Source organism: Stegastes partitus, unplaced genomic scaffold, assembly GCF_000690725.1.
Source record: "Stegastes partitus isolate 25-593 unplaced genomic scaffold, Stegastes_partitus-1.0.2 Scaffold872, whole genome shotgun sequence".
NCBI classification, from domain to species: domain Eukaryota; kingdom Metazoa; phylum Chordata; class Actinopteri; family Pomacentridae; genus Stegastes; species Stegastes partitus.
Genome location: NW_007578603.1, coordinates 71,631 through 94,751, shown reverse-complemented (window position 1 = coordinate 94,751; position 23,121 = coordinate 71,631). Strand labels below are relative to the sequence as shown.

The 23,121-nt window shown below is 45.0% G+C and overlaps 1 protein-coding gene across 5 annotated transcripts in view; it reads left to right on the top strand.

Annotated features, from left to right (window-relative positions):
* Nucleotides 1-23,121, top strand: part of pleca (plectin a) — a 57,240-nt gene that overhangs the window by 33,149 nt on the left and 970 nt on the right. For 3 of the 5 annotated variants that reach the window (XM_008293307.1, XM_008293306.1, XM_008293305.1), the window contains 14 exons: nt 592-717; nt 860-1,012; nt 1,137-1,291; nt 1,381-1,507; nt 2,790-2,973; nt 3,652-3,809; nt 5,236-5,414; nt 6,035-6,173; nt 6,251-6,607; nt 6,806-6,889; nt 6,984-7,088; nt 8,456-8,554; nt 11,321-14,668; nt 16,065-23,092. In XM_008293307.1, coding sequence (XP_008291529.1) covers nt 592-717; nt 860-1,012; nt 1,137-1,291; nt 1,381-1,507; nt 2,790-2,973; nt 3,652-3,809; nt 5,236-5,414; nt 6,035-6,173; nt 6,251-6,607; nt 6,806-6,889; nt 6,984-7,088; nt 8,456-8,554; nt 11,321-14,668; nt 16,065-22,265 — 11,415 coding nt within the window. In that variant the 3' untranslated portion in view covers nt 22,266-23,092. Of the gene's footprint in view, nt 1-591; nt 718-859; nt 1,013-1,136; nt 1,292-1,380; nt 1,508-2,789; nt 2,974-3,110; nt 3,132-3,651; nt 3,810-5,235; nt 5,415-6,034; nt 6,174-6,250; nt 6,608-6,805; nt 6,890-6,983; nt 7,089-8,455; nt 8,555-11,320; nt 14,669-16,064; nt 23,093-23,121 lie in introns of all 5 variants that reach the window. The other 2 variants (XM_008293304.1, XM_008293303.1) reach the window with 1 other exon arrangement.

The following is a 23,121-nucleotide window of genomic DNA, read 5'->3' as shown; positions in this document are numbered from 1 at the left end:
AAGAACCTGGAATTAACGTGTACAACACTTTTCCAGGTGTCCTAATATGGTACCAATACTGCAACAAGCAGCTCTTCATGTTATGGATATTTTACTATTCACATTTTAAATTTGCTTCCACTTGATTCTATCTGCTCTCTGTGAACACTGCCTGCAGTTCAGCCGAAAAAGTCCCTGAATTTTTGTCGTGTCGCCGTCGGTCACAGCCGAGTCGCTCATGACTTCTTAGTTGAATCGAGGAGTGCAGAATTTTTTCTTTTTCACACAATCTGGTTAAAGTTAACAGTTTTTTTTTGGTGATTTTTATTTTTATTTTTTTTTAATGTTGCATGGAGACTAAAGTGGCTTTTATGAAATTTTACTATTTTAGGCTCAGATTTGGTTCAGCTTCTCCACCAATCAGCACAAAAGGTTTTGCATTTTCTGGCTCTGATGAATGTTGTGATTTTTAAAGAAAACCAGGGATGCAGAGGGTTAATGTGGTCGCTAAGAGTTAACTTCTCTCTTTAAATCTGTTCCGCTTTGGTCTCTACATACAAGGCAACACCTCCACAACCTCTTAACTTCTCCACTTGCGTCTCCTTTGTCTAGTTTTTCTCTGATGTTAAAGAGGCGGAGGACAGAATTAAAAAGATGCAGGACACGATGAAGAGGAAGTACACGTGCGACCGCTCGATCACGGTCACCCGGCTGGAGGATCTGCTGCAGGACGCTGCGGTGGGTTCAATAACTGTGGTTTTATTCATTTGTCGTATTCAGTGCTGTGATGCCACAAGATCTGAAAGTTGTTCTAAAAGTGACAGTTTGATGTGGTGAAAACGTTCCCCGCCTACATATGACACCTGTGTGTTCCTCACAGGACGAGAAAGAGCAGCTGAATGAGTTTAAAACTCACCTGGAAGGCCTGAAGAGAAGAGCCAAGACCGTCATCCAGCTGAAACCGCGAAACCCTGCAACCCCAATAAAAGGAAAACAGCCGATTCAGGCGGTTTGTGACTTCAAGCAGATGGAGGTGAGATTCCAAACATGTTTGTGGCCAGAATGTAAAAATGAATGCAGCTTTGATTGATGTAAAATTGCATATATTGTTTTAAAGAATAGATAGGATAGCAGTCAGACGTGTGCTTTCCCTCCAGATCACCGTCCACAGAGGAGACGAATGCGCTCTGCTGAACAACTCTCAGCCCCACAAGTGGAGGGTTCTGAACGACAAAGGCAGCGAGGCGTCCGTTCCATCCATCTGCTTCCTGGTTCCTCCGACCAATAAGGACGCAGTGAACAGCGTCGCCGGGTAAACACTCCGAATACGAGATAAAACTGCGCCTAAAACCCCCGAACACGCCGGCACAGACGGCTGACCTCCACCTTTTCCTCCCGCAGGCTGGACGGAAACCTCCAGCGGCTGCAGACCATGTGGCAGACCATGTTTGTGGACATGAAGAGCCTGTTGTCATGGCAATACCTGATGAGAGACATCCACATGATCAACACCTGGAACATCACCATGGTAACAACACAATACGTAGATTTAAAAAAATGTACCACAAGAGGTGTTTTTTTTTAACCAACAGGGCTTTGAAATCACTAAAAAATCCAAAGTTCTTGAAGACGTTGGTTCAAAATGACAGATATTTATTATTATCACCTGGCCAACAACTGGAAAGTCAAAGCTTGTTCACCTGAGACTTACACAACCAAAGGTGTGAGTGGAGGTGACACTGCCTGGGGAAGGAAGTCAGGACGGCATCATAAGTAGCTGATCAGAGGTCAATCCATCAATTATTTATTTGGCATTTTTCACACGAATGAAATATGACGCCAAGCGCTTCACAGATGAAAGCAATAAAAATGCAACAGGACGAGGACTAGAAACACAGGGATCGAGGAACCAGTTTGATTTGTTCATCTTCTCTTTCCGCTGAATAAATCAGACAACTTTTGCTTCGTATAATTTTGATTGAAGAAGGCGGTGATGAAGGTGGAGCTCCGGTGCAGCGAGTTGCTCGGCGAGTTCACGCGCCTGCAGCCGTTAAAGCTCACGTCAGGTGAACTCCGACTGCTGCTTGTCGTGACGAATTCCCACGACGCCGACAGAAAAGAGGCATCGAGCCAAAAGCTGATTGAATTTTATAAATGATATTACACAGGTTTGTAGCAGTGTTTCAGGAGAAAAACTTGATCTTAGAAGCAGATTTTCTTCTAAACAGGCAGGTCAGGTGTGTTTCTAACAGTCAGCAATACATGTAAACGTTTGTTATTTCCCCTTAATAACTTTACAGACCCATTGAAGAGTCTTAACTGAGGTAATTAAGATAAAGAGGTGTCATTTTCAAGAATAACCAATGAGTGGACAAATATTGGCACGAAAAAGACCAGAAGTGAAGCCAGTAAAATGATGTTCTCCATTCTTTATACTCTCCATAAACTTACTGTAATAATTTTAAAAAAAATTAGCCAAACCAGGAGCCAAAGATCAAGATGTTGAAGTCTCTGGTGGATCCGTTTTGGTCTTTGTTTTTTTTTTAAAAGCCTTGATTGATGCCACAGTGGGTAAATTTGCAGGTTTGCAGCAGCAGAATAGAGCAAAACATCGGGAACCTTAATAGAAAAATATGAAGTAAGCAAGAAATACACACAAGTATTGATAATATTGCACAGATTCTTCTATATGTAGAAATGGCTGAGGTTCCTTTAACTGTGGAAAATGTTGCACAGGGTTGTTGTACATGTAGAAAAACGTTGATTCTATCGAGCAGCGAGTTCTCACGCTGTTGAATGTCCACGTGCAGTTCAAGACGCTGAGGGTGGAGGAGTACCGGCTGGCGCTGAGGAACCTGGAGCAGCACTACCAGGACTTCCTGAGGGACAGTCAGGACTCCCAGATGTTTGGAGCCGAGGACCGAATGCAGGTGGAGTCCAACTACAACCGAGCCAACCAGCACTACAACACCATGGTCACGTCTGCAGAGCAAGGTGGGCTTCACCAAAAAAAAAAAAAACAAACACCAGAAACACTTTCACTCATATTTACATTTGATCACCTCTCATGCATTTGAGTTGGAACTCAGTCATTTGCGTTTTTAAGTTGACTGTCGGATTCACGTTTGCAGACTTTGCGCCGCCCAGAGCAGGTAAGGAGTTTCAGTTAAAGCGGCCGACGAGCTTCTTCTGATTGGCTGAATTAGAGAGAGTGTGTGTTCGTGCAATGAGGGCTGCTGTGCTGTCACGTTTCACTTCACGCATTAACTCCATCCTCAGACTCTGGTCGTCATCATCCTAACTTCACTTGCATTCTCTGTGTCTCTGTGTGCATGAGTTTCATGGCAGCTGATTCCTGGAATTAATCGGTTTATGAACAAATCTATTAGCTGATGATTTAACACTTGAGAAATATTGAATTAAGCATGACAAAGTAAATACAGATTGTGCAAAAAAATAAAAATAAATCATGGGTAGTAATCGTGCTAAAGCCCTGGTGGTTTTTGGGGCTTCAGTTAAAAACTACTACAGTCGATTCTGTAAATAATCCCACAACTAATCCTGCACCTTTGTTAGTTACGTCGTATTTTCATGCAACTGTTTGATATTCAAAGCTAAATCTTACACATTTCCAGACTTTGCTACCATTTCGCTGCGTTTCCTTCCGACCAGGTGAGCAGGACGAGTCCGTCTGTAAGACCTACCTGACGAAGATCAAGGACCTTCGCCTGAGGCTGGAGGGCTGCGAGAATCGAACGGTGACGCGTCTCCGGCAGCCGGTGGACAAGGAGCCGCTGAGAGCCTGCGCCGCCAAGACGGCCGAGCAAATGGTAAACGCCGCACGAAGACGGGGAAGGGAATAACCGGAATTAAACTCTTCCCAGCTCAGCCAGGAATGTGGGACGCCAGATAGAAACCAGATGTTTTTGCAAAGTTATTTATTGCTTGGTAATAAAAAAATGATCAACAAAGGAGGCAAAAAAATGCAAATGAAAACAGGCCCTGTGGGTGCTGCTAAATAAGTCAGAGCACAATAGTTTGCTGTGTGGGTGGAATGTCAGGAGACTCCACTGAAGACGGGCTCAGTCTTACAGAGTTTTATAATCCCAACCGATTCTTAAAAACAAGATGCACTTAAGGAGAAACTCGACAGATGTTCTTCTTTCCAAAACTATAAAATATAAAATAATGGTGCATCACACACTACAGATAATGTTAGGATTAGTGAACCGGAGGGAGCAGAGCGGCACGACACGTGATTTCATGGGAAACAGATGGAAACTAAATGGAGACTGTGGCGCAACAACAATCTGTAGCGCTGTGCAGTTAGAATAAAGAAAACCAGAAACCAGTCTGGTGGGAAAAAAGCCGCCAACACAGGTTGCTTATTGTTCAATAAGAACTGGAGGTGAGATGTGAACTGTTCGTTTTAACAGCCTTGTTTTAGCCTAGCCTGACTCCAAGGATGTAGACCACGGGGATAAGCAGGAAATTTATCATTTTCTCTTCCCCTTCCACTCTCAGCATGGTACTGTTTTCAAAACCCAAGTCACTATTGGAAACAGCAACAAAAAAAAGTCCAAGAAACGTTTGGATGAAGGTTTTTTTTTTGCGAATTATCCATTTTAATCACAGTTCTCGCCTCCCTTCATGCAAATGTTGCACCAAAACACTTCTCCCGTCGCTATTTTGAGGTAACGTCATTCCTTAGCACCACCTAAGATGACTGCGGTTGGTTTAATGAAATACAAACGAGCCAGAAAGTTGTTCTCCCCAACAGCAGAATGATAATGATGTGCAGCAGACCGTTCTGCACTGTGTCAGCAATAGAGAAGGGTCTGAGACCGATGTTGGCCTCAAGGTAAGATAAGATAAATGAAAAGACAGGAAATGTGCATGTGGCAGCAGCTGGATGCAGACGAGACATAAACGAGATTATTAGAAAAGTACAATAATCCTACAAATAAGATAAAGGTGTGATGGAGACAGTCTACACGTCATGATGAATTTATCTACGAACATGTAGAATGTTTGGCTTTGCTCAGAACTCTTCAGACTGGATCTATGAATGCTTCAATTTACTAAGTATTTGATGCAGAACATCGATTTAGACCAAGATCCCAGTTCCAGCATAAACCTCCTGCAGTCTGAACCCTTCATAAGAAGCACCGATGCGGGTCGTGCTCACGTTTGTTGACGTCGGCCATTCGAACACGCGGCCGAAAGTTGTAAAAGTTGTTGTTTTCTGTGTGACAGAAAGTCCAGTCGGAGCTGGAGGGCTTGAGGAAGGACCTGAGCTCGGTGGCCGAGAAGACGGAGGAGGTTCTGGCGTCGCCTCAGCAGCTGAGCTCGGCGCCGATGCTGCGCTCCGAACTCGACCTGACCCTGAAGAAGATGGACCACGTCTACGGCCTCTCCTCCGTCTACCTGGACAAGTGAGACCCGATTCCTTCTCGTTCATCTTATCTCCTACATATCTGAGACATACAAAAGAGTCGCTACGATACAAATAAGGGTGACTTTCATTCTATAGACACGTTTTGTCGTACTGCTCCTGCCATCGTTAGGATTTTCCTTTTATACGCCTCAAGTGCGTCCTCGACCATAGTTCCTCCAGCGAACCTCCTTTCTTCTCAAGATGAATGTCAAGAACTCAAACATCCTTCAAAATAAAGCGCTGAGATTTCTTTTTCTACACGTATAAGAACCTGTGCAGTTCAGTGTTTTGTCTTGTTACAGACACATCTGTGCAGTATTTATACTTCTCTATCTGTATTTGTACTCATGAAAGAATCCGTGGAATACTTTTTCCACACACAGAGGAGTTTGGAGGATCTGAACTAGCACTTATATTTATATTTTTGCTTATTTCTATTTCTCTCCTGATGTTTCTTGAATGTTTGAACGATTTCCTTTGCTGCTGTAATGAAGTTTTTTTGTTTATTGTGTCATTATTGATTTCCAGGAGAGATAAGTTGCTTTAGTGGTTCTCTGAGCCCTTGCTGATGGATTTTATGCGTTTTTTTTTTTTTTAAACCCGACGTCTTTTTTTCAGGCTGAAGACGATTGACGTCGTGATCAGAAACACTAAAGACGCAGAAGACACCCTGAAGAGCTACGAGACTCGTCTGAGAGACGTCAGCAAGGTGCCGGCCGACGAGAAGGAGGTGGAGGATCAGCGCAGCCAGCTGAAGGTGAACTCTCAGCAGTTTAACGATGTTTTTATTCAGCCCTGAACCAACCCTGACCTTTTGCCTCCTTCGCCCGACAGTCGATGCAGGCCGAGGCCGAGGCCGACCAGGCCGTGTTCGACCGGCTGCAGGACGAGCTGAAGGCGGCGTCGGCCGTCAACGACAAGATGACGAGGATCCACAGCGAGCGCGACGCCGAGCTGGAGCACTACCGGCAGCTGGTGGGCGGCCTGCTGGAGCGCTGGCAGGCCGTGTTCGCCCAGATGGACCTCCGGCAGCGAGAGCTCGACCTGCTCGGGCGCAACATGAACTCCTACCGCGGAAACTACGAGTGGCTCATCCAGTGGCTCGGAGAGGCGAGGAAGAGGCAGGAGAAGATCCAGGCGGTGCCCATCGGAGGCAGCAAGGCCCTCAAGGAGCAGCTGGCAGAGGAGAAGGTATGCAAAGCTGTGTGGGGTGAAGGGAGAACCACTGCGCCCCCTGGTGGTCGATGTGGAGGCACACGTTTTACTGACTTGGGTTACTTGCTGGCTGGTTTGACTTGTGCAGAAGAAAAAAAGCAGAACTGAACTCTAAACCTGCAAAAAAGATGCTTTGAGTAGTTGCATAATGTATTTTTTTTATGTTTATTACAGAAACTTCTGGAGGAGATCGAGAAAAACAAGGACAAGATTGAAAACTGCCAGAAAAATGCGAAGGCTTACATCGATTCAGTCAAGGTACACACTGATTATATCAGCTTTACACAAATAAAAGTGTTTTTTTTCTGCCTTTAGTTAACTCACGCTGTTTGTGTTCTTTCTTTTTTTTAAGGATTACGAGCTCCAGATCTTGACGTACAAAGCTCTGCAGGATCCGATAACGTCTCCTCTTAAGAAACCCAAAATGGAATGTGCATCTGATAATATCATTCAAGAGGTAGGCTTTAAAAACACGCTTCAGTTGTGATGCTTTTAATAAAACTCAGAGGAGTAAGTTTGACATTCGGGGAGATTGATGCCATAAATATTCATACGATACCCTTAAAGAGCTTTAACGGGACGAGGACGTGTTCCAGGTGATGCAGGTTTTATTTACTTCACGTTACTTTCTGGGAAATCGTGTTTTCATCCCTAATTCTGACACAGCTGCACCAACACCACCCAGCTGTTGTCTTCATGGAGAAGGGATCAGCCAGCGCTGCAGGGGATTCACAATACTTCTTGATTATGAGTCAGAGCCAAACACAGTGCGTTAACCGAACTGACTGAAGCTTCACGTTGTCGTTGTTTTTTTGTTTTTTTTTAACCCTCTGAGCCCCGAAACCTTCCAGCGGGTTTAAAATTCATGTTGTTTTCTTTACAAATCACCAAAACTGCACCATTTTTCATAGAAACTGTAAAAAAAACATTAAAAAATCATCAGATTTTCAGCTTATTCAGATGATCCTTTAATTTATCATCCCTCAAGCAGAATTCTGTCAAAAATAAACCCAATATACATATTTTTTAATCCAAATCAAACCTTAAAATTGGGACATTTCATCAAAATCACTTTATGTCACACGTCTGGTTAACAATTTGACCAAAAATAAACCATTTGTGCTCGATTCTGGCCAATAAAAAAAAAAATTCTGCACTTTTCGATGCAACTGTGAAGTTATTTGTAGCTTGAACAGTCAAAGATTCAGGAAGTTTCAGGTTGAACTGTAGGCAGAAAATGCAAGAACGAAACCAAATTAAATAAGTCAATAATAAATATCTACAGGATGTAGAGCTAAAAAATGTTTTCTTGAGTTTATTAAACCTGTGGGACAAATGTGGTCGATGCAGATTGCAGGTTTTTTCACTTTATGATGCGTCATACAGCACAGAAAACCTTCTCCTTGTAGTCGTGGTTGGGATGTTTCTGTAGAGGTGCAGGACTTTATATTGATTTTTATTTGCTTTTTAATGGGTTAAAAGGTAACTGGAGAAAAAAAAAACGTCCTGTTTGGAGTTCAAGGGGTTAAAAAGCATAAAACTAGAAAAACACACATAATTGAACCACATTGTTGTACAATAACTACAGGAACAGTCATTAGGACTTTGCACAAAGATAAAAATTGAAGGAAACATCAAGTAAAACTGAAGCAGGAGGGAGATTTTTGCAGTCTGGATGAAGGAACTACTAAAAAAAATGTCTGATTAAATGATCACGTGACCGAAAAGTCTGACATATAAGCTGCAGCAGCGAGTCCACTCGAGCATCTCACAGACAAGTTCCAAAGTGTTAACGAGCTGTTGTTAATCCTGCGTTTCTTTCAGTACGTGACGCTGAGAACCCGCTACAGCGAGCTGATGACTCTCACCAGCCAGTACATCAAGTTCATCACGGACACGCAGCGCCGCCTGGAGGACGAGGAGGTAACCGCTCCCACCCTACAAAGCCTCACTAACTGGCTCGCGTATGGGAAATCATTTGTCATCTACAAAAACCTAGAATGTTGGCACCTCAGACTTCCGATCCAGATGTGTCAGTAGGACGGTGGTGAAGCAAACGGTGTTGCAGCACATCACATCCAGCACATGTCTCCCATTCCCAGCACTGTTAGTCAAACCATAACGGCGATGACACTCCCCAGTTCATTCTCAGAAACTGCTTTTAATTTTGGTATCTGCTTCTTTATTTCCTCTTGAAATCACCCCAAACTCTGTGGTTTGAAGGCTTCGGTTTCGGCTCGCTGCCTTCTCGGATGCTTTATTTTATTTTTTTTTTTTAATCTACCTTTGCTTTGTTACCCCCTCCTCCCTTTCTTCTTTTTCTAACTTTCTATTGTGTTTGATCCTTTCGACCTGCTCGCCAGTGCTTTGTCATGATGAGTATTAGTCGCACGCTTAAAGAGGTGACTTAACCCCAAAGCACCAGGTATTTAAAAACCACGACCCTCTCGGTTCCATCTCATCCGTCTGCACATCAGATCCTCGTCTGTAGGAAGGTTCGTTTTGGAAATCGTGTCTGTGGATGAGAAACTGACCTGCAATGTAAATTTTTAATGAAATCTAGAAGCTATTATATGAGGTCTTAATATATTACTTTAATGGTATTAAAGTGCTGATAATGTTTTTGAAGGAATTGCGACAAAAAATAGTTTCAGATCTCTTGTTTTGTTTGTGCAAATCCCCAAAATAATAAAACTGAACAGAAGAAAAGCAGCAAATTCAAAGAATATTAATATTTTTCTACTGTTGTGCTTAAAAAATGACATAATCAAGATTGCAGATTATGTTTCAGTGTTGTACTGTTGCTCTAGAAAATGAAATCAGGAAGTTGGTGCTAATTTAAAAAAAAAAAATAAAACAACTGGAGCTCAATATGACCGGTTTCCAAAATGCTGAACCTTCCTCGTAGGCATCCGTCACTTGTACACATCACCACACGTTTACTTAAATCTCATCTCTGGATGTTTGTCGTCTGTGCTGTCAGAATTAGCGCCACTTAATCTTGGATTTGTGTCTTTGTCATTTAAGCCCTTTTCAGACGTGAAACACTTTGCTGTTAAAGTGACGACATCCTGTCAGTCATAGCGCGATATTCGTCATAAACATGAGATTACAATTCATCATAATGCACTGATAAACAAGAGATTACACCTTAATATAATATGGAAGATGGAGATTGTGTGTCTGAGGTGAAGAAAAGTCCACAGTGTGACCTGCTGTTAGATCCTGATCCATCCTGTCGACATGTCAGCGATAGTTTATAATTATACTTAATCAATTACTTTGGTTGTTCCATATGCAGAAATGTGTACAGCTCTGTTTCATCATAGACGCTCATGTGAATCCTGCTGCAGATGTTTAATGAACTCGGGGGAAAGACTCCTAAACACCTGGAAGAGACGAGCAAAACTTTAGCTCCTGTTAACGGACATTTCGGTTAAAATTGTAGGCACAGAAAGCCAATATTGGTGCTGAAATGTGAAAAATTGCTTCACGCAGCTCAAAGTATTTCATTTATAATTGCACGTAATTAATAAAGTCACTTCTGTTATGCACACAACCCTCCTCCTGATGCTGCAGGTACTGAATTAACTCCAGAAGGAAAAACTTCTGAACAACTAGAAGCAACGAACAAAACTTTAGCTTCTGTTAAACTTTTGTCAAAACACCTTTATTAGTGTCCCATTAATCTGACCTTTCATTACTGTGGTAAAGTTTTTATTGACATTTCAAGTGCAAAATGAGCGAGAAAGCTGACAAAAGATGATTTTTGTGGCCAACATTGGTGCTGAAATGTGGAAAAAGTCCTGCACAGATCACGTCACACAGCACATCGTTTGCTTTCATGTTAACGTTGCTGCAAAAGTTCGCAGTTCCGATAAAATCTCCGTCACGACTTTTACGAGAAGCGAGCGTCCGACACGTTCAGGTGCCGACAGATTGACAGAAAGTTGTTCATGTCTGAAAGGGGCTTTGCGTCTTAATCCAAGCTTGTCCGTTACATGAAGTCACGCTGTGTTTGCTGCATCACTACGCTACCAGTGAGAGTTGTTCTCTTTCTACCGACTCTGATTTACCTGCAATGCAAACCCATCAAATACGACTGTTTAAGTTACTGGGCTGTTTCTTTATTTAGGTCTTTGGCATCTTTCCATCTGCGCTTAGCACTTTTTTGCATGCTGCTAATTATTTATTCCCTGCTTATTTCTCCTCCTTATGAGCTGCTTTACTTTATAGATTTAACCTTAAATGTCAAACGGTGACTGAATTATACAACAATTCTCTCTTAGAAACCCCCATTTCTTTCATAGAAATACATCAGCAGCAACACCTCAAAGACACTGATATCCTGATGAGTTTTACTCCATGACAATATACAATAATATAACATATAAAACCAATCAATTAAAATAGCTCTGATGCATGACAGCAAAGTGTAGTGTCGTCCTGTGTTGTGAAGTAAAGTGTCATTCTGTGTGCCATACATTAAGTGAACATGACAAGCATTTCCCAATACAGTGTTTTCCTCCTAGTTAAAAACTATCTGTTGTAAATAATAACATGTTCTCATGTATTTACATTTTTATGTACCTACATGTGTTGTAACTTACGTTAATGTTGACTTTATAATCTAACACCCCTAACATTCTCTCAATTCCCTTTACTCCCTCTTTGCTTCTACTAATACAGAAGGCCTCTGAAAAGCTAAAAGAAGAGGAGAGGAAAAAGATGGCCGACATACAGGCTGAGTTAGACAAGCAGAGACAGCTGGCCGAGGCTCAAGCGAAATCTGTGGCCAAAGCCACGCAAGAGGCCGAGGAGCTGAAATCGAAGATGAAAGAGGAGGCCAACAAGAGGCAGGACGTCGCTGTGGACGCCGAGAAACAGAAGCAAAACATCCAGCAGGAGCTGCATCACCTGAAGAGTCTGTCGGAGCAGGAGATCAAGTCCAAGAACCTGCAGCTGGAGGAGGCGCAGCTCAGTCGCACCAAGATCGAGGAGGAGATCCACCTCATCCGAGTTCAGCTGCAGACGACCATAAATCAGAAGAGCACAGCCGAGGCCGAGCTGAAGACGCTCAGAGACAAAGCCGCCGATGCCGAGAAGCTCCGGAAGGCCGCTCAGGACGAGGCGGAGAGGCTTCGCAAGCAGGTGACCGAGGAGACGCAGAAGAAGAAAAACGCTGAGGACGAGCTGAAGCGCAAATCCGAAGCGGAAAAAGAGGCGGCCAAGCAGAAGCAGAAAGCGCTGGACGACCTGCAGAAGTTCAAAATGCAAGCCGAGGAGGCGGAGAGGCGCATGAAGCAGGCCGAGGAGGAAAAGCTGAGGCAGATCAAGGTGGTGGAGGAGGTGGCTCAGAAGACCGCCGCCACAGAGCTGCAAAGCAAAGCCGTGTCGTTCACCGAAAAGGCAACAAAGCTGGAGGAGTCTCTGAAGAAAGAGCAGGGCACCGTCCTCCAGCTGCAGGAGGAGGCCGACAAGCTCAGGAAACAGCAAGAGGAAGCCAACAAAGCCAGGGAGCAGGCAGAGAAAGAGCTCGAAACATGGAGACAGAAAGCCAACGAGGCCCTTCGCCTGAGGCTGCAGGCCGAGGAGGAGGCCCAGAAGAAGAGCCAGGCTCAGGAGGACGCCGAGAGGCAGAAGGTTGACGCAGAGCGAGATGCCAAGAAGAGAGCTAAAGCCGAAGAGGCTGCGCTCAAGCAGAAGGAGAACGCAGAGATAGAGCTGGAGAAACAGAGGAAGTTTGCCGAGCAAGTCGCTCAGCAAAAACTGTCCGCAGAGCAAGAGTGCATCCGCTTAAAGGCCGACTTCGAACACGCCGAGCAGCAGAGAGGCCTGCTGGACAACGAGCTGCAGCGACTGAAAAACGAGGTGAACGCCGCCGAGAAGCAGAGAAAACAACTGGAGGACGAGCTGGCCAAAGTCCGAGGTGAGATGGACGCTCTTCTGAAGATGAAGATTGAAGCTGAGAAGCAGACGCTGTCCAACACAGAGAAGAGCAAACAGCTGCTCGAGTCTGAAGCGCTGAAGATGAAGCAGCTCGCCGAGGAGGCCGCCAGGATGAGGTCGGTGGCCGAAGAGGCCAAGAAGCAGCGGCAGATGGCGGAGGACGAGGCGGCACAGCAGAGGGCCGAGGCGGAAAAAATCCTCAAGGAAAAACTGGCTGCCATCAACGAGGCGACTCGGCTGAAGACTGAAGCGGAGATCGCCCTGAAGGCCAAGGAGGCAGAGAATGAACGGCTGAAGAGGAAAGCTGAGGATGAAGCTTATCAGAGGAAGCTGCTGGAGGACCAGGCTGCTCAGCATAAACAGCAGATCCAGGAGAAAATCACTCACCTGAAGAGCTCATCGGACACTGAGCTCGTGAGACAAAAAACCATCGTGGAGGAAACCCTGAAGCAGAAGAAGGTGGTCGAGGAGGAGATTCACCTCATCAGGATCAACTTCGAGAAAGCGTCGAAGGAGAAGTCGGATCTGGAGGGAGAGCTGAAGAAGCTGAAGGGCATCGCAGACGAGACGCAGAAGAGCAAACTCAAAGCCGAAGCAGAGGCGGAGAAGCTGAAAAAGCTCGCCGCCGAGGAGGAGAAGAAGAGGAAAGAGGCTGAGGAGAAGGTGAAGAGGATCACTGCAGCGGAGGAAGAGGCGGCTCGACAGTGCAAAGCCGCTCAGGAGGAAGTCGACCGCCTCAAGAAGAAAGCAGCTGAAGCCAACAAACAGAAAGACCAGGCCGAGAAGGAGGCGGAGAAGCAGGTGGTTCTGGCCAAAGAGGCGGCGCAGAAATGCAGCGCCGCAGAGCAGAAAGCTCAGGATGTTCTCAGCAAGAACAAAGAAGACGTTCTCGCTCAGGACAAGCTGAAAGAAGAATTTAAGAACGCCAAGAAGCTCGCCGAAGCTGCCGAGAAAGCCAAAGTGAAAGCAGAGAAAGAAGCCGCCGTGCTGCGTCAGAAAGCCGAGGAGGCCGAGAAGCAGAAAAAAGCTGCAGAGGACGAAGCCGCCAAACAGGCCAAAGCTCAGAAAGACGCAGAGAGACTGAAGAAAGAAGCAGAAGAGGAGGCGTCGAAGCGAGCGGCGGCCGAAGCAGCAGCTCTGAAGCAGAAGAAGCAGGCCGACGCAGAGATGGCCAAGCACAAGAAGGAGGCCGAACAAGCGCTGAAGCAGAAATCTCAGGTGGAGAAAGAACTCACGGTGGTGAAACTGCAGCTGGATGAAACGGACAAGCAGAAAGCAGTGCTGGACGAGGAGCTGCAGCGAGTTAAAGGTCAGGTCAACGACGCCGTCAAACAGAAGGCGCAGGTGGAGGACGAGCTGGCCAAAGTGAAGCTCCAGATGGACGAGCTCCTGAAACTGAAGCAGAAGATCGAGGAAGAGAACCGGCGCCTCATGAAAAAGGACAAAGACAAGACGCAGAAGTTGCTGGCGGAGGAAGCGGAGAAGATGAAAAGCCTGGCGGAGGACGCCGCCAGACTCAGTGTGCAGGCCGAAGAAACCGCCAGACAGAGGCAGATCGCCGAGGCGGACCTGGCTGAGCAGAGGGCGCTCGCTGAGAAGATGCTGAAGGAGAAAATGCAGGCCATCCAAGAGGCCACGAAACTGAAAGCTCAGGCAGAAGAGCTGCAGAAACAGAAGGACCAGGCACAGGAAAAGGCTAAAAAACTGCTGGAAGACAAGCAGCAGATCCAGCAGCGCCTCGACAAGGAGACGGAGGGCTTCCAGAAGTCTCTGGAGGCGGAACGCAAGAGGCAGCTGGAGGTTTCAGCCGAAGCAGAGAAACTGAAGCTGAGAGTGAAAGAGCTCAGCGACGCCCAGGCCAAGGCCGAAGAGGAGGCCAAGAAATTCAAGAAACAAGCCGATGAAGCCAAAGATCGTCTCCAGTCGACGGAGAAACAAACGACGGAGATCGTCGTGCAGAAGTTGGAGACGCAGAGGCTGCAGAGCACGAAGGAGGCCGACGACCTGAAGAAAGCCATAACCGACCTAGAAAAGGAGAGAGAGAAACTGAAAAAGGAGGCGGAGGAGCTTCAGAAAAAGTCTAAAGAGGTATTGTAACCTGAATTAACCGCGTCAGTCAATTAGTGGAACCCTTTAATTAACACGACCCTGTGAAACACACTAACGACAGTAATGTTCCTGACAAAACACACTTCATGTAAATTGCGGTCTTAAGTTAACATGCAGCAATTTATATGACAGTCACTGAAAACTCAACACTGCAGAGGTAAAATGATCAATGCAGTGTCGTTCTTTAAAAACAATTTCTGTTATTTTACTGCTTTTCCCTGTTTTGGTACATTACTGATAATAACTAGCAAAATCACAGAAAGAAAGTATTGTTTTAAAAGTAAACGCTAAACAACAAACAAGCCAAAGCTGAAATACATCACATCAAAATCCCTCTTTTTTTTTTTTTAAAATGGTTGTTATTTTTCTACCACGTTTAACTATAAAATTACAACATTAACTGTATTTTTAAATCAACAAAAATGTCAATTTAGAAATATTTGCTGGGTTTTTTTTTAGAATTATGTGACACTTTTTGAGCATTACAATATTCGACCATTTTTGCATATTTTTTCTGGCAACCTCGCTGCAGATTTTCATTATTTTTCGACAGTGTAGAGACATATTAAAGAGGTACTGAATGCTAAACTGGTGTTTGGGGATGCAAATTAAATGATATTAGTAATAATCTTTATTTTATCCACTCGTACAGTTCATGGTAGATCCCAAATATGTTTTAGAAATTGCTTTTCAGCACCTGTCAATAGACAGCGACCACTAAAGGTGGCTTAATTCCCATTTAGTCGCTGCCTTGCTTCGTGAAAAACGGAAATCTGTGCAAGAAAACCTCCAACTGGGCTTTAATTTGCACTTTACAGGTTCATTATTTTCTATTTTTATTTTTTATTAAATTCTTGATAAGGCAGAACATTAAATCAGCAACATGAAATTACAAAAATCACAAAAAACACCAAAAAAACCCAACCAGTGATGGACTCAGCCAATCACCGATATATTCCTTAAATTGCTCAGACCTATTGGAAAGGATTACATGAAAAGATCAACATGACTCAGTGTGCCAACTATAAGGCTAAAACCAGACATGGTTATCTTGGTTATAGTCTAACCTAAACAACTGCGATAAAACATTTTAACTTGTCAGATTTGGAGGTGCTGATTTGTATTACCAATGGACGGAGCCAAATTAGCAGTTTCTAGTTCGTTAATTAAGCTAAGCTAAGCTAACTAGCTGCTGGCTGTAGTTTCAGTCAACAGAGGTTTGGATCTTCTCGTCTAACTCTTCACAAGAAAGCAAAGAAGAGTGTTTTCAAACTGGTGAACTATTCCTACAGATATTTATTTAGGTTACATGCAATGGTTGAGGGACGTTTCATAAACATTTTACTGATTTTTGTCTTCTTTTTTTTTCAATCAGATGGCAAATGCCCAACAGGAACAAATTGAGCAACAGAAGGCCAAACTTCAGCAGTCTTTCCTCACAGAGAAGGACCTACTGCTGAAAAGAGAAAAGGCCGTCGAAGATGAGAAGAAGAAGCTCGAGAAGCAGTTTGAGGATGAAGTGAATAAGGCCAAAGCGCTCAAAGATGAGCAGGAACGTCAGCGGAAGCTGATGGAGGAGGAGAAGAAGAAACTTCAGGCAATTATGGATGACGCTGTAAAGAAACAAAAGGAGGCCGAAGCGGAGATGAAGAACAAGCAGAAAGAAATGGAAGTGCTCGAAAAGAAAAGGCTTGACCAAGAGAAGGTCCTGGGAGACGAGAACAAAAAGCTCAGAGAGAAACTTCAGAACCTCGAGGTGGCTTCCAAACAGGGTGCATCCAAGACGAAAGAAATTGAAGTTCAGACCGATAAGGTACCTGAGGAGCAGCTGGTTGCCATGACGATGGTGGGAACGACAAGGAAAGTTTTCAATGGCTCTGTTGAAGTGGACGGAGTGAAGAAAGAAGGAGAATCACCGTTAGCCTTCGATGGAATAAGAGAGAAAGTTCCAGCTGAGAGGCTTCTCGACATCGGTGTCCTGAACAAGAAGGATTTCGACAAACTGAAAAAAGGCAAAGTGTCCGTGCAAGACCTCGGAAAGACAGAGAAAATCAAATCATGCCTTAAAGGACAGAGCTGTGTCGGAGGTGTCTTGACTCCATCCAAAGAGAAAATGAGCGTCTACAAGGCCATGGCAGAGAACAAGATCTCTCCCAACACTGCCACGATGCTCCTGGAAGCTCAGGCAGCTTCTGGCTACATCGTTGATCCAGTGAAAAATAAACTACTGTCCGTGGATGAGGCCGTTAAGGAGGAATTGATTGGTCCTGAACTTCATGACAAGATGCTTTCTGCAGAGCGAGCAGCCACTGGTTTTAAAGATCCCTACACTGGTGACCGAATCTCTCTTTTCGAAGCCATGAAGAAGGGACTTATTGAGAAGGAGCAGGCCACCAAATTCCTTGATGTACAGCTTGCAACTGGTGGCATCGTTGATCCCATCAACAGCCACAGAGTTCCACTGCAGACAGCCTACAAACAAGGTCAGTTTGACGCAGACATGAACAAGAAACTCACCGATCCCAGCGATGATTGCAAGTTATTCATTGATCCCAGCACTCAGGAGCAACTGACCTACAAACAGCTGCTGGAAAAATGCACTAAAGATGCAGAGACCGGCCTGCTGATACTACCAGTGACGGACAAAGCTGCTCAAACTGAGAGAACTTACACAGATTTGGAGACGAAAGATGTGTTCAGCAAATCAAACGTCGACGTGCCTTTTGGAAAGTTCAAAGGAAAAACCGTCACCATTTGGGAAGTCATAAATTCTGAGTATTTCACTGAAGAGCAAAGAAGAGAGTTGATTCGCCAGTACAAGACTGGCAAGATCACAGTGGAAAAGATCATCAAAATTGTCATCACTGTTGTGGAAGACAAGGAGAAGAACAATGGAAATTTGTTCAATGGTTTGAGGGCTCCGGTGTCTGCCAATGAGCTGCTGGAGTCCAAGATTATAAACAAGGACTTGTTCAACAAGTTGAGTAATGGAAAGATAACGGTCAAAGAGGTCTCTGAGATGGATCCTGTGAAGAAGGCGCTGCAAGGAACACCAAGCATTGCTGGACTGCTGAATGAACCAACCAAAGAGAAAATGCCTTTCTACCAAGCGATGAAAAAAGAGTTACTCTCACCAGAGACAGCCATGACTCTTCTTGAAGCTCAAGCAGCCACAGGGTTTGTAATCGATCCTGTTAAAAACGAGAGGGTCCCTGTGGATGAAGCTGTTAAGTCGGGTCTTGTTGGCCCAGAGCTGCATGAACGACTTCTGTCAGCAGAGAGAGCTGTCAGCGGCTATAAAGATCCATATACAGGGAAAACGGTTTCTCTGTTTGAAGCCATGAACAAAGGCCTCATAAAGAAAGACCATGGCATCCGTCTGCTCGAAGCACAACTTTCAACAGGTGGAATCGTTGACCCCATGAAAAGCTACCGTGTCCCACATGAGGTTGCCTGCAAACGTGGCTATTTTAACGAGGAAATGAGCAAGACCTTGAACCAAAACACAGACGAAACAAAGGTGTTTTACGATCCCAACTCACAGGAGGATGCAACATATGCACAGCTCATGAATAAATGTATCACAGACAAAGAAACTGGGCTCCCATTACTCTCCCTCTCAAAGAAAGCCCCAAAGCCAAAAGAAGAAAAACAGATTACAGAGGCTAAAACGAAAGAGGCCTTGAACCAAACAACCATGGAGCTGGAGCATGGACCTTTCAAAGGAAGAAAGGTCACAATCTGGGAGATCATACACTCTGAGTACATCACTGAGGAACAAAGAATAGAACTGATTCGCCAGTACCGAATGGGACAGGTAACCATCGAAAGGCTCATCAAGATTGTGATAACAATGGTTGATGAAAAAGGGGACAAAACAAAAGAAGAAGCCTGCTTTGAAGGCCTTAGGGCACCAGTCACTGCCAGCTCATTATTAGATTCCAACATCATCAATAAGGCAACATTCGATCAACTCCAGCAAGGTAAAAAGACACCTAAAGAAGTCAGTGAAACCGATAAAGTCAAGAAGTACCTGCAGGGCGCAGACCGCATTGATGGCATCACCATGGCAGATTCAAATGAAAAGTTAAGCATCTATCAAGCAATGAAAAAGAATGTTATACAACAAAACACTGGACTGGGTCTACTTGAAGCCCAAGCTGGAACTGGTTTCATTACTGATCCTGTCAAAAACTTGAAATACTCTGTGGACGATGCGGTGAAGGCTGGAGTTGTTGGTCCAGAGCTTCATGAGAAACTCCTATCTGCTGAAAAAGCAGTGACGGGATACAAAGATCCATATACAGGCAATAAGATTTCTCTCCTCCAAGCCATGAAGAAAGAACTAGTGTTGAGGGAGCATGCGATTCCTCTTCTGGAGGCTCAGTTCAGTACAGGAGGGATAATTGATCCGGTCAGCAGCCATCGTGTTCCCAACGATGTGGCTATTCAGCGTGGCTATCTCAGCAAACAAATGTCTAAGTCCTTCAATGAACCTTCAGGCGATGTTAAAGGCTTCACCGATCCCAACACCCATGAAAGTGTAACTTACAAGCAGCTGCTGGAGAAATGCATTAGAGATCCCAACACTGGCCTATGCTACCTGCCTCTGTCGAAGGTTGAATCTCCTGCTCCTGTCGAGAAATCCTATCAGTACACGGAGGAGCAAGCCCAAACAGATCTGGCTAATACTCAAGTTGAGATCCCTCACAAGAGCTTTGCAGGAAAGAGTTTGACCATTTGGGAAGTCATGAACTCAAATATGCTCCCAGAAGAGGAGAGACGCCGCCTCCTGGAGCAGTACCGTCTGGGACAAATCACAAAGGACAGAATGCTCGTCATCATCATTGAAATCATTGAGCAACGGGAGACTCTAAAGTCCGAGCAGGGCATGTCATGTGACGTCATCAGGAGAAGAGTAACTATTGAGGAGCTGTACAGTGCTCGAATCATCGACTTGCACACTTACAACCTCCTGAAACAAGAGAAGATGACAATTCGCGAGGTGATGGAGATGCCATCAGTGAAGCAATACCTCTTCGGCACTGGCTGCATTGCTGGAATTATGTCAGACAGTCCTCCGAAGATCAGCATTTACCAGGCAATGAAGAGCGGAAAGATTACGCCGGAAATCGCTTTGAATCTTCTCGAGGCCCAAGCTGCAACAGGATTCATGATTGATCCGGTAAAAGACGAACTCCTTACAGTTGATGAAGCTGTGCGCAAGGGGCTGGTCGGCCCTGAGCTTCACGACAAGCTTCTCTCTGCCGAGAGAGCAGTTACAGGTTACAAGGATCCGTACAGTGGAAAAGTCATTTCTCTCTTCCAGGCAATGAAAAAAGACCTGATCCCAGAAGATTATGCCTTGAGGCTTTTGGAGTCCCAGAATGCCACTGGAGGGCTGATGGATCCTGAATACTACTTCCACCTCCCCATTGATGTTGCCATGCAGCGTGGATACATCAACAAGGAGACACTTGACAGAATATCTGAACCTACTGCTGATGTGCGAGGTTACACTGATCCAACAACGGATGAGAAACAGTCCTATGCCCAGCTACTGAAGAGATGCAGAGTTGACAAAGAAAGCGGCTTGCGGCTGCTGTCGCTGGCAGACAGAAGGCTTCTCTTTAAGGGTCTCAGAAAGCAAATCACTGTGGATGAGCTGCTCCGCTCGCAGATTATTGACCAGAAGACTTACAACGAACTCACTGAGGGTGTTATTTCGGTGGAAGAAGTCAGCAGGGAGCTGAAGAAATACCTGGAGGGCACCAGCTGCATTGCTGGTGTGTATGTAGAATCCAGCAAAGACCGCCTATCTATTTACCAAGCAATGAAGAAGAACATGATCAGACCAGGAACCGCCTTCGAGCTCCTCGAGGCTCAAGCCGCCACAGGTTATGTGATTGACCCTATTAAGAACCTGAAACTAAATGTCGCTGAAGCTGTAAAAATGAATGTTGTTGGCCCAGAGTTTAAAGACAAACTCCTCTCAGCTGAAAGAGCAGTCACAGGCTACAAGGACCCTTACTCTGGCAAGGTTATCTCTCTTTTCCAGGCCATGAAAAAGGGGCTCATTCTGAAAGACCATGGCATCCGCCTGTTGGAGGCTCAGATTGCTACAGGTGGAATAATTGATCCTCAGGAGAGTCACCGTTTGCCAGTTGAAACAGCGTACGAACGCGGCCTCTTTGATCAGGAAATGAACGAGATCCTCACTGACCCGTCTGATGACACTAAGGGCTTCTTTGACCCCAACACTGAGGAAAACCTCACCTACCTGCAGCTGATGGAGAGATGTATGAAGGACCCAGAGACCGGCCTCGCTCTGCTGCTGTTGAAAGAAAAGAAGCGCGAGAGGAAGACATCGTCCAAGTCTTCTGTTCGCAAACGAAGGGTCGTTATCGTTGATCCAGAGTCCGGCAAGGAGATGTCGGTGTATGAGGCGTATCAGAAAGGACTCATTGACCACCAGACTTACCTAGAGCTTGCAGAGCAGGAGTGTGAATGGGAGGAGATTACCATCACCTCATCTGACGGAGTTGTGAAGTCCATGATCATCGACAGGAGGTCTGGTCGGCAGTATGATATCGATGACGCCATCTCAAGAGGCCTGATCGATAAGTCAGCTCTGGATCAGTACCGAGCAGGAACACTGTCCATCACAGAGTTTGCAGACATGCTCTCTGGAAACATGAGCGGTGTCAGATCCCGGTCTTCCTCCTTTGGCTCCTCTTCCTCCTACCCAATGAGCCCAGTACCTTCTATCAAAACACCAGCAACCGTATGGAACGACCCCACAGAGGAAACTGGCCCCGTGGCTGGAATCTTAGACACTGACACTCTGGAGAAGGTGTCCGTCACAGAGGCCATTCACAGAAACCTGGTGGACAATATAACAGGCCAAAGGCTTCTGGAAGCTCAGGCCTGCACAGGAGGCATCATCGACCCAAACACTGGTGAGAAATTCACTGTTACAGACGCAATGAATAAAGGGCTCGTAGATAAAATCATGGTGGATCGCATCACTTTGGCCCAGAAGGCGTACAATGGATTTGAAGATCCCAGGACCAAAACCAAAATGTCCGCAGCCCAAGCTCTAAAGAAAGGCTGGTTGTACTATGAGGCCGGACAGCGATTCCTGGAGGTCCAGTATCTCACTGGTGGTCTAATTGAACCAGACGCTACCAACAGAGTCTCTATAGATGAGGCCGTGAAGAAGGGTTCCTTAGATGCTCGCACTGCACAGAAGCTACGAGATGTTAGTGCTTATTCAAAATACCTCACGTGCCCGAAAACCAAGCTTAAGATTTCCTACAAGGATGCTATGGACAGAAGCATGACAGAGGAGGGGACAGGCCTGAGGCTGCTGGAAGCATCATCTCAGTCAAGCAAAGGCCTTTACAGTCCCTACAGCATCAGCGGGTCAGGCTCCGCCACTGGGTCCCGGTCTGGCTCAAGAACTGGTTCCAGGTCCGGCTCCAGAAGAGGCAGCTTTGACGCCACAGGATCGAGTTTCACAACAACCTTCTCTTCCACTTCGTACGGTTCACCGAGCTACGGCCGCCGATACTGAATGCGAAGTTAAAGGAATCGTCTAAGGGAAGGATACGCTAAAAAAAACCACAAAGCTCACCAGATGCCTAAATCTAAGTGGAATAAAGACTACCTTTATTCTGCTCTGCATGGGGTTGTTACAAGACTTTTAGTATTTAATTTTCTACAAGTTGAATCATTTTGTTTATTGTATATTTTACATTTACTTTTAGTTATGCTATCTCAGCAGACTCTCTGAGTGTGTACTGTAAGCAGTTAGCAACAGCTGTTTATTCATACTATATCACAAGCGTTTCAAGTGTACATGATATTTTTTTGATTGTTAGAGCTGGACATCATTTACTGTTCCACAAACATGATTTTATCTTCTTTCAATACTGTTTGACACTATAACCAAAAGTGTCTATGACCCATAGTCTGTTAAAGAGAACCAAATTGGATGTACAAACTAAAAATTCTGTACATGTGTATATTTTTGAATATTGAGAAAAAAATTTATCTGAAAAAGGATAGAAAGCCACTCTGCAGAGCAGAATATGGAGTCTCCCGACGATGAATAACACTAGAAGAGTCTGCTTTAAGAATGCCAAGCTTCAAGATCTTTTCTCTCCTGGGCTACACTGCCGCAAATACCAATATCTGAACTCCACTCCATTCCCAATGTCCTGTCCAAAAAACTGGACTTGGAGCAACAGGCTAACGTTGTGAAACGAACATCAAAGACGGAGAATGAGAGGATAATATCACTCAATATGACCATTAACATCATCTGACACTTCTGGACTTTACACATCCAACTTCAAGACCAACACATACAAGCCCCGGCCTTTTTGGACACTTTAAAAGGTGCGTAAAGAGACTGATTTATCATTTAA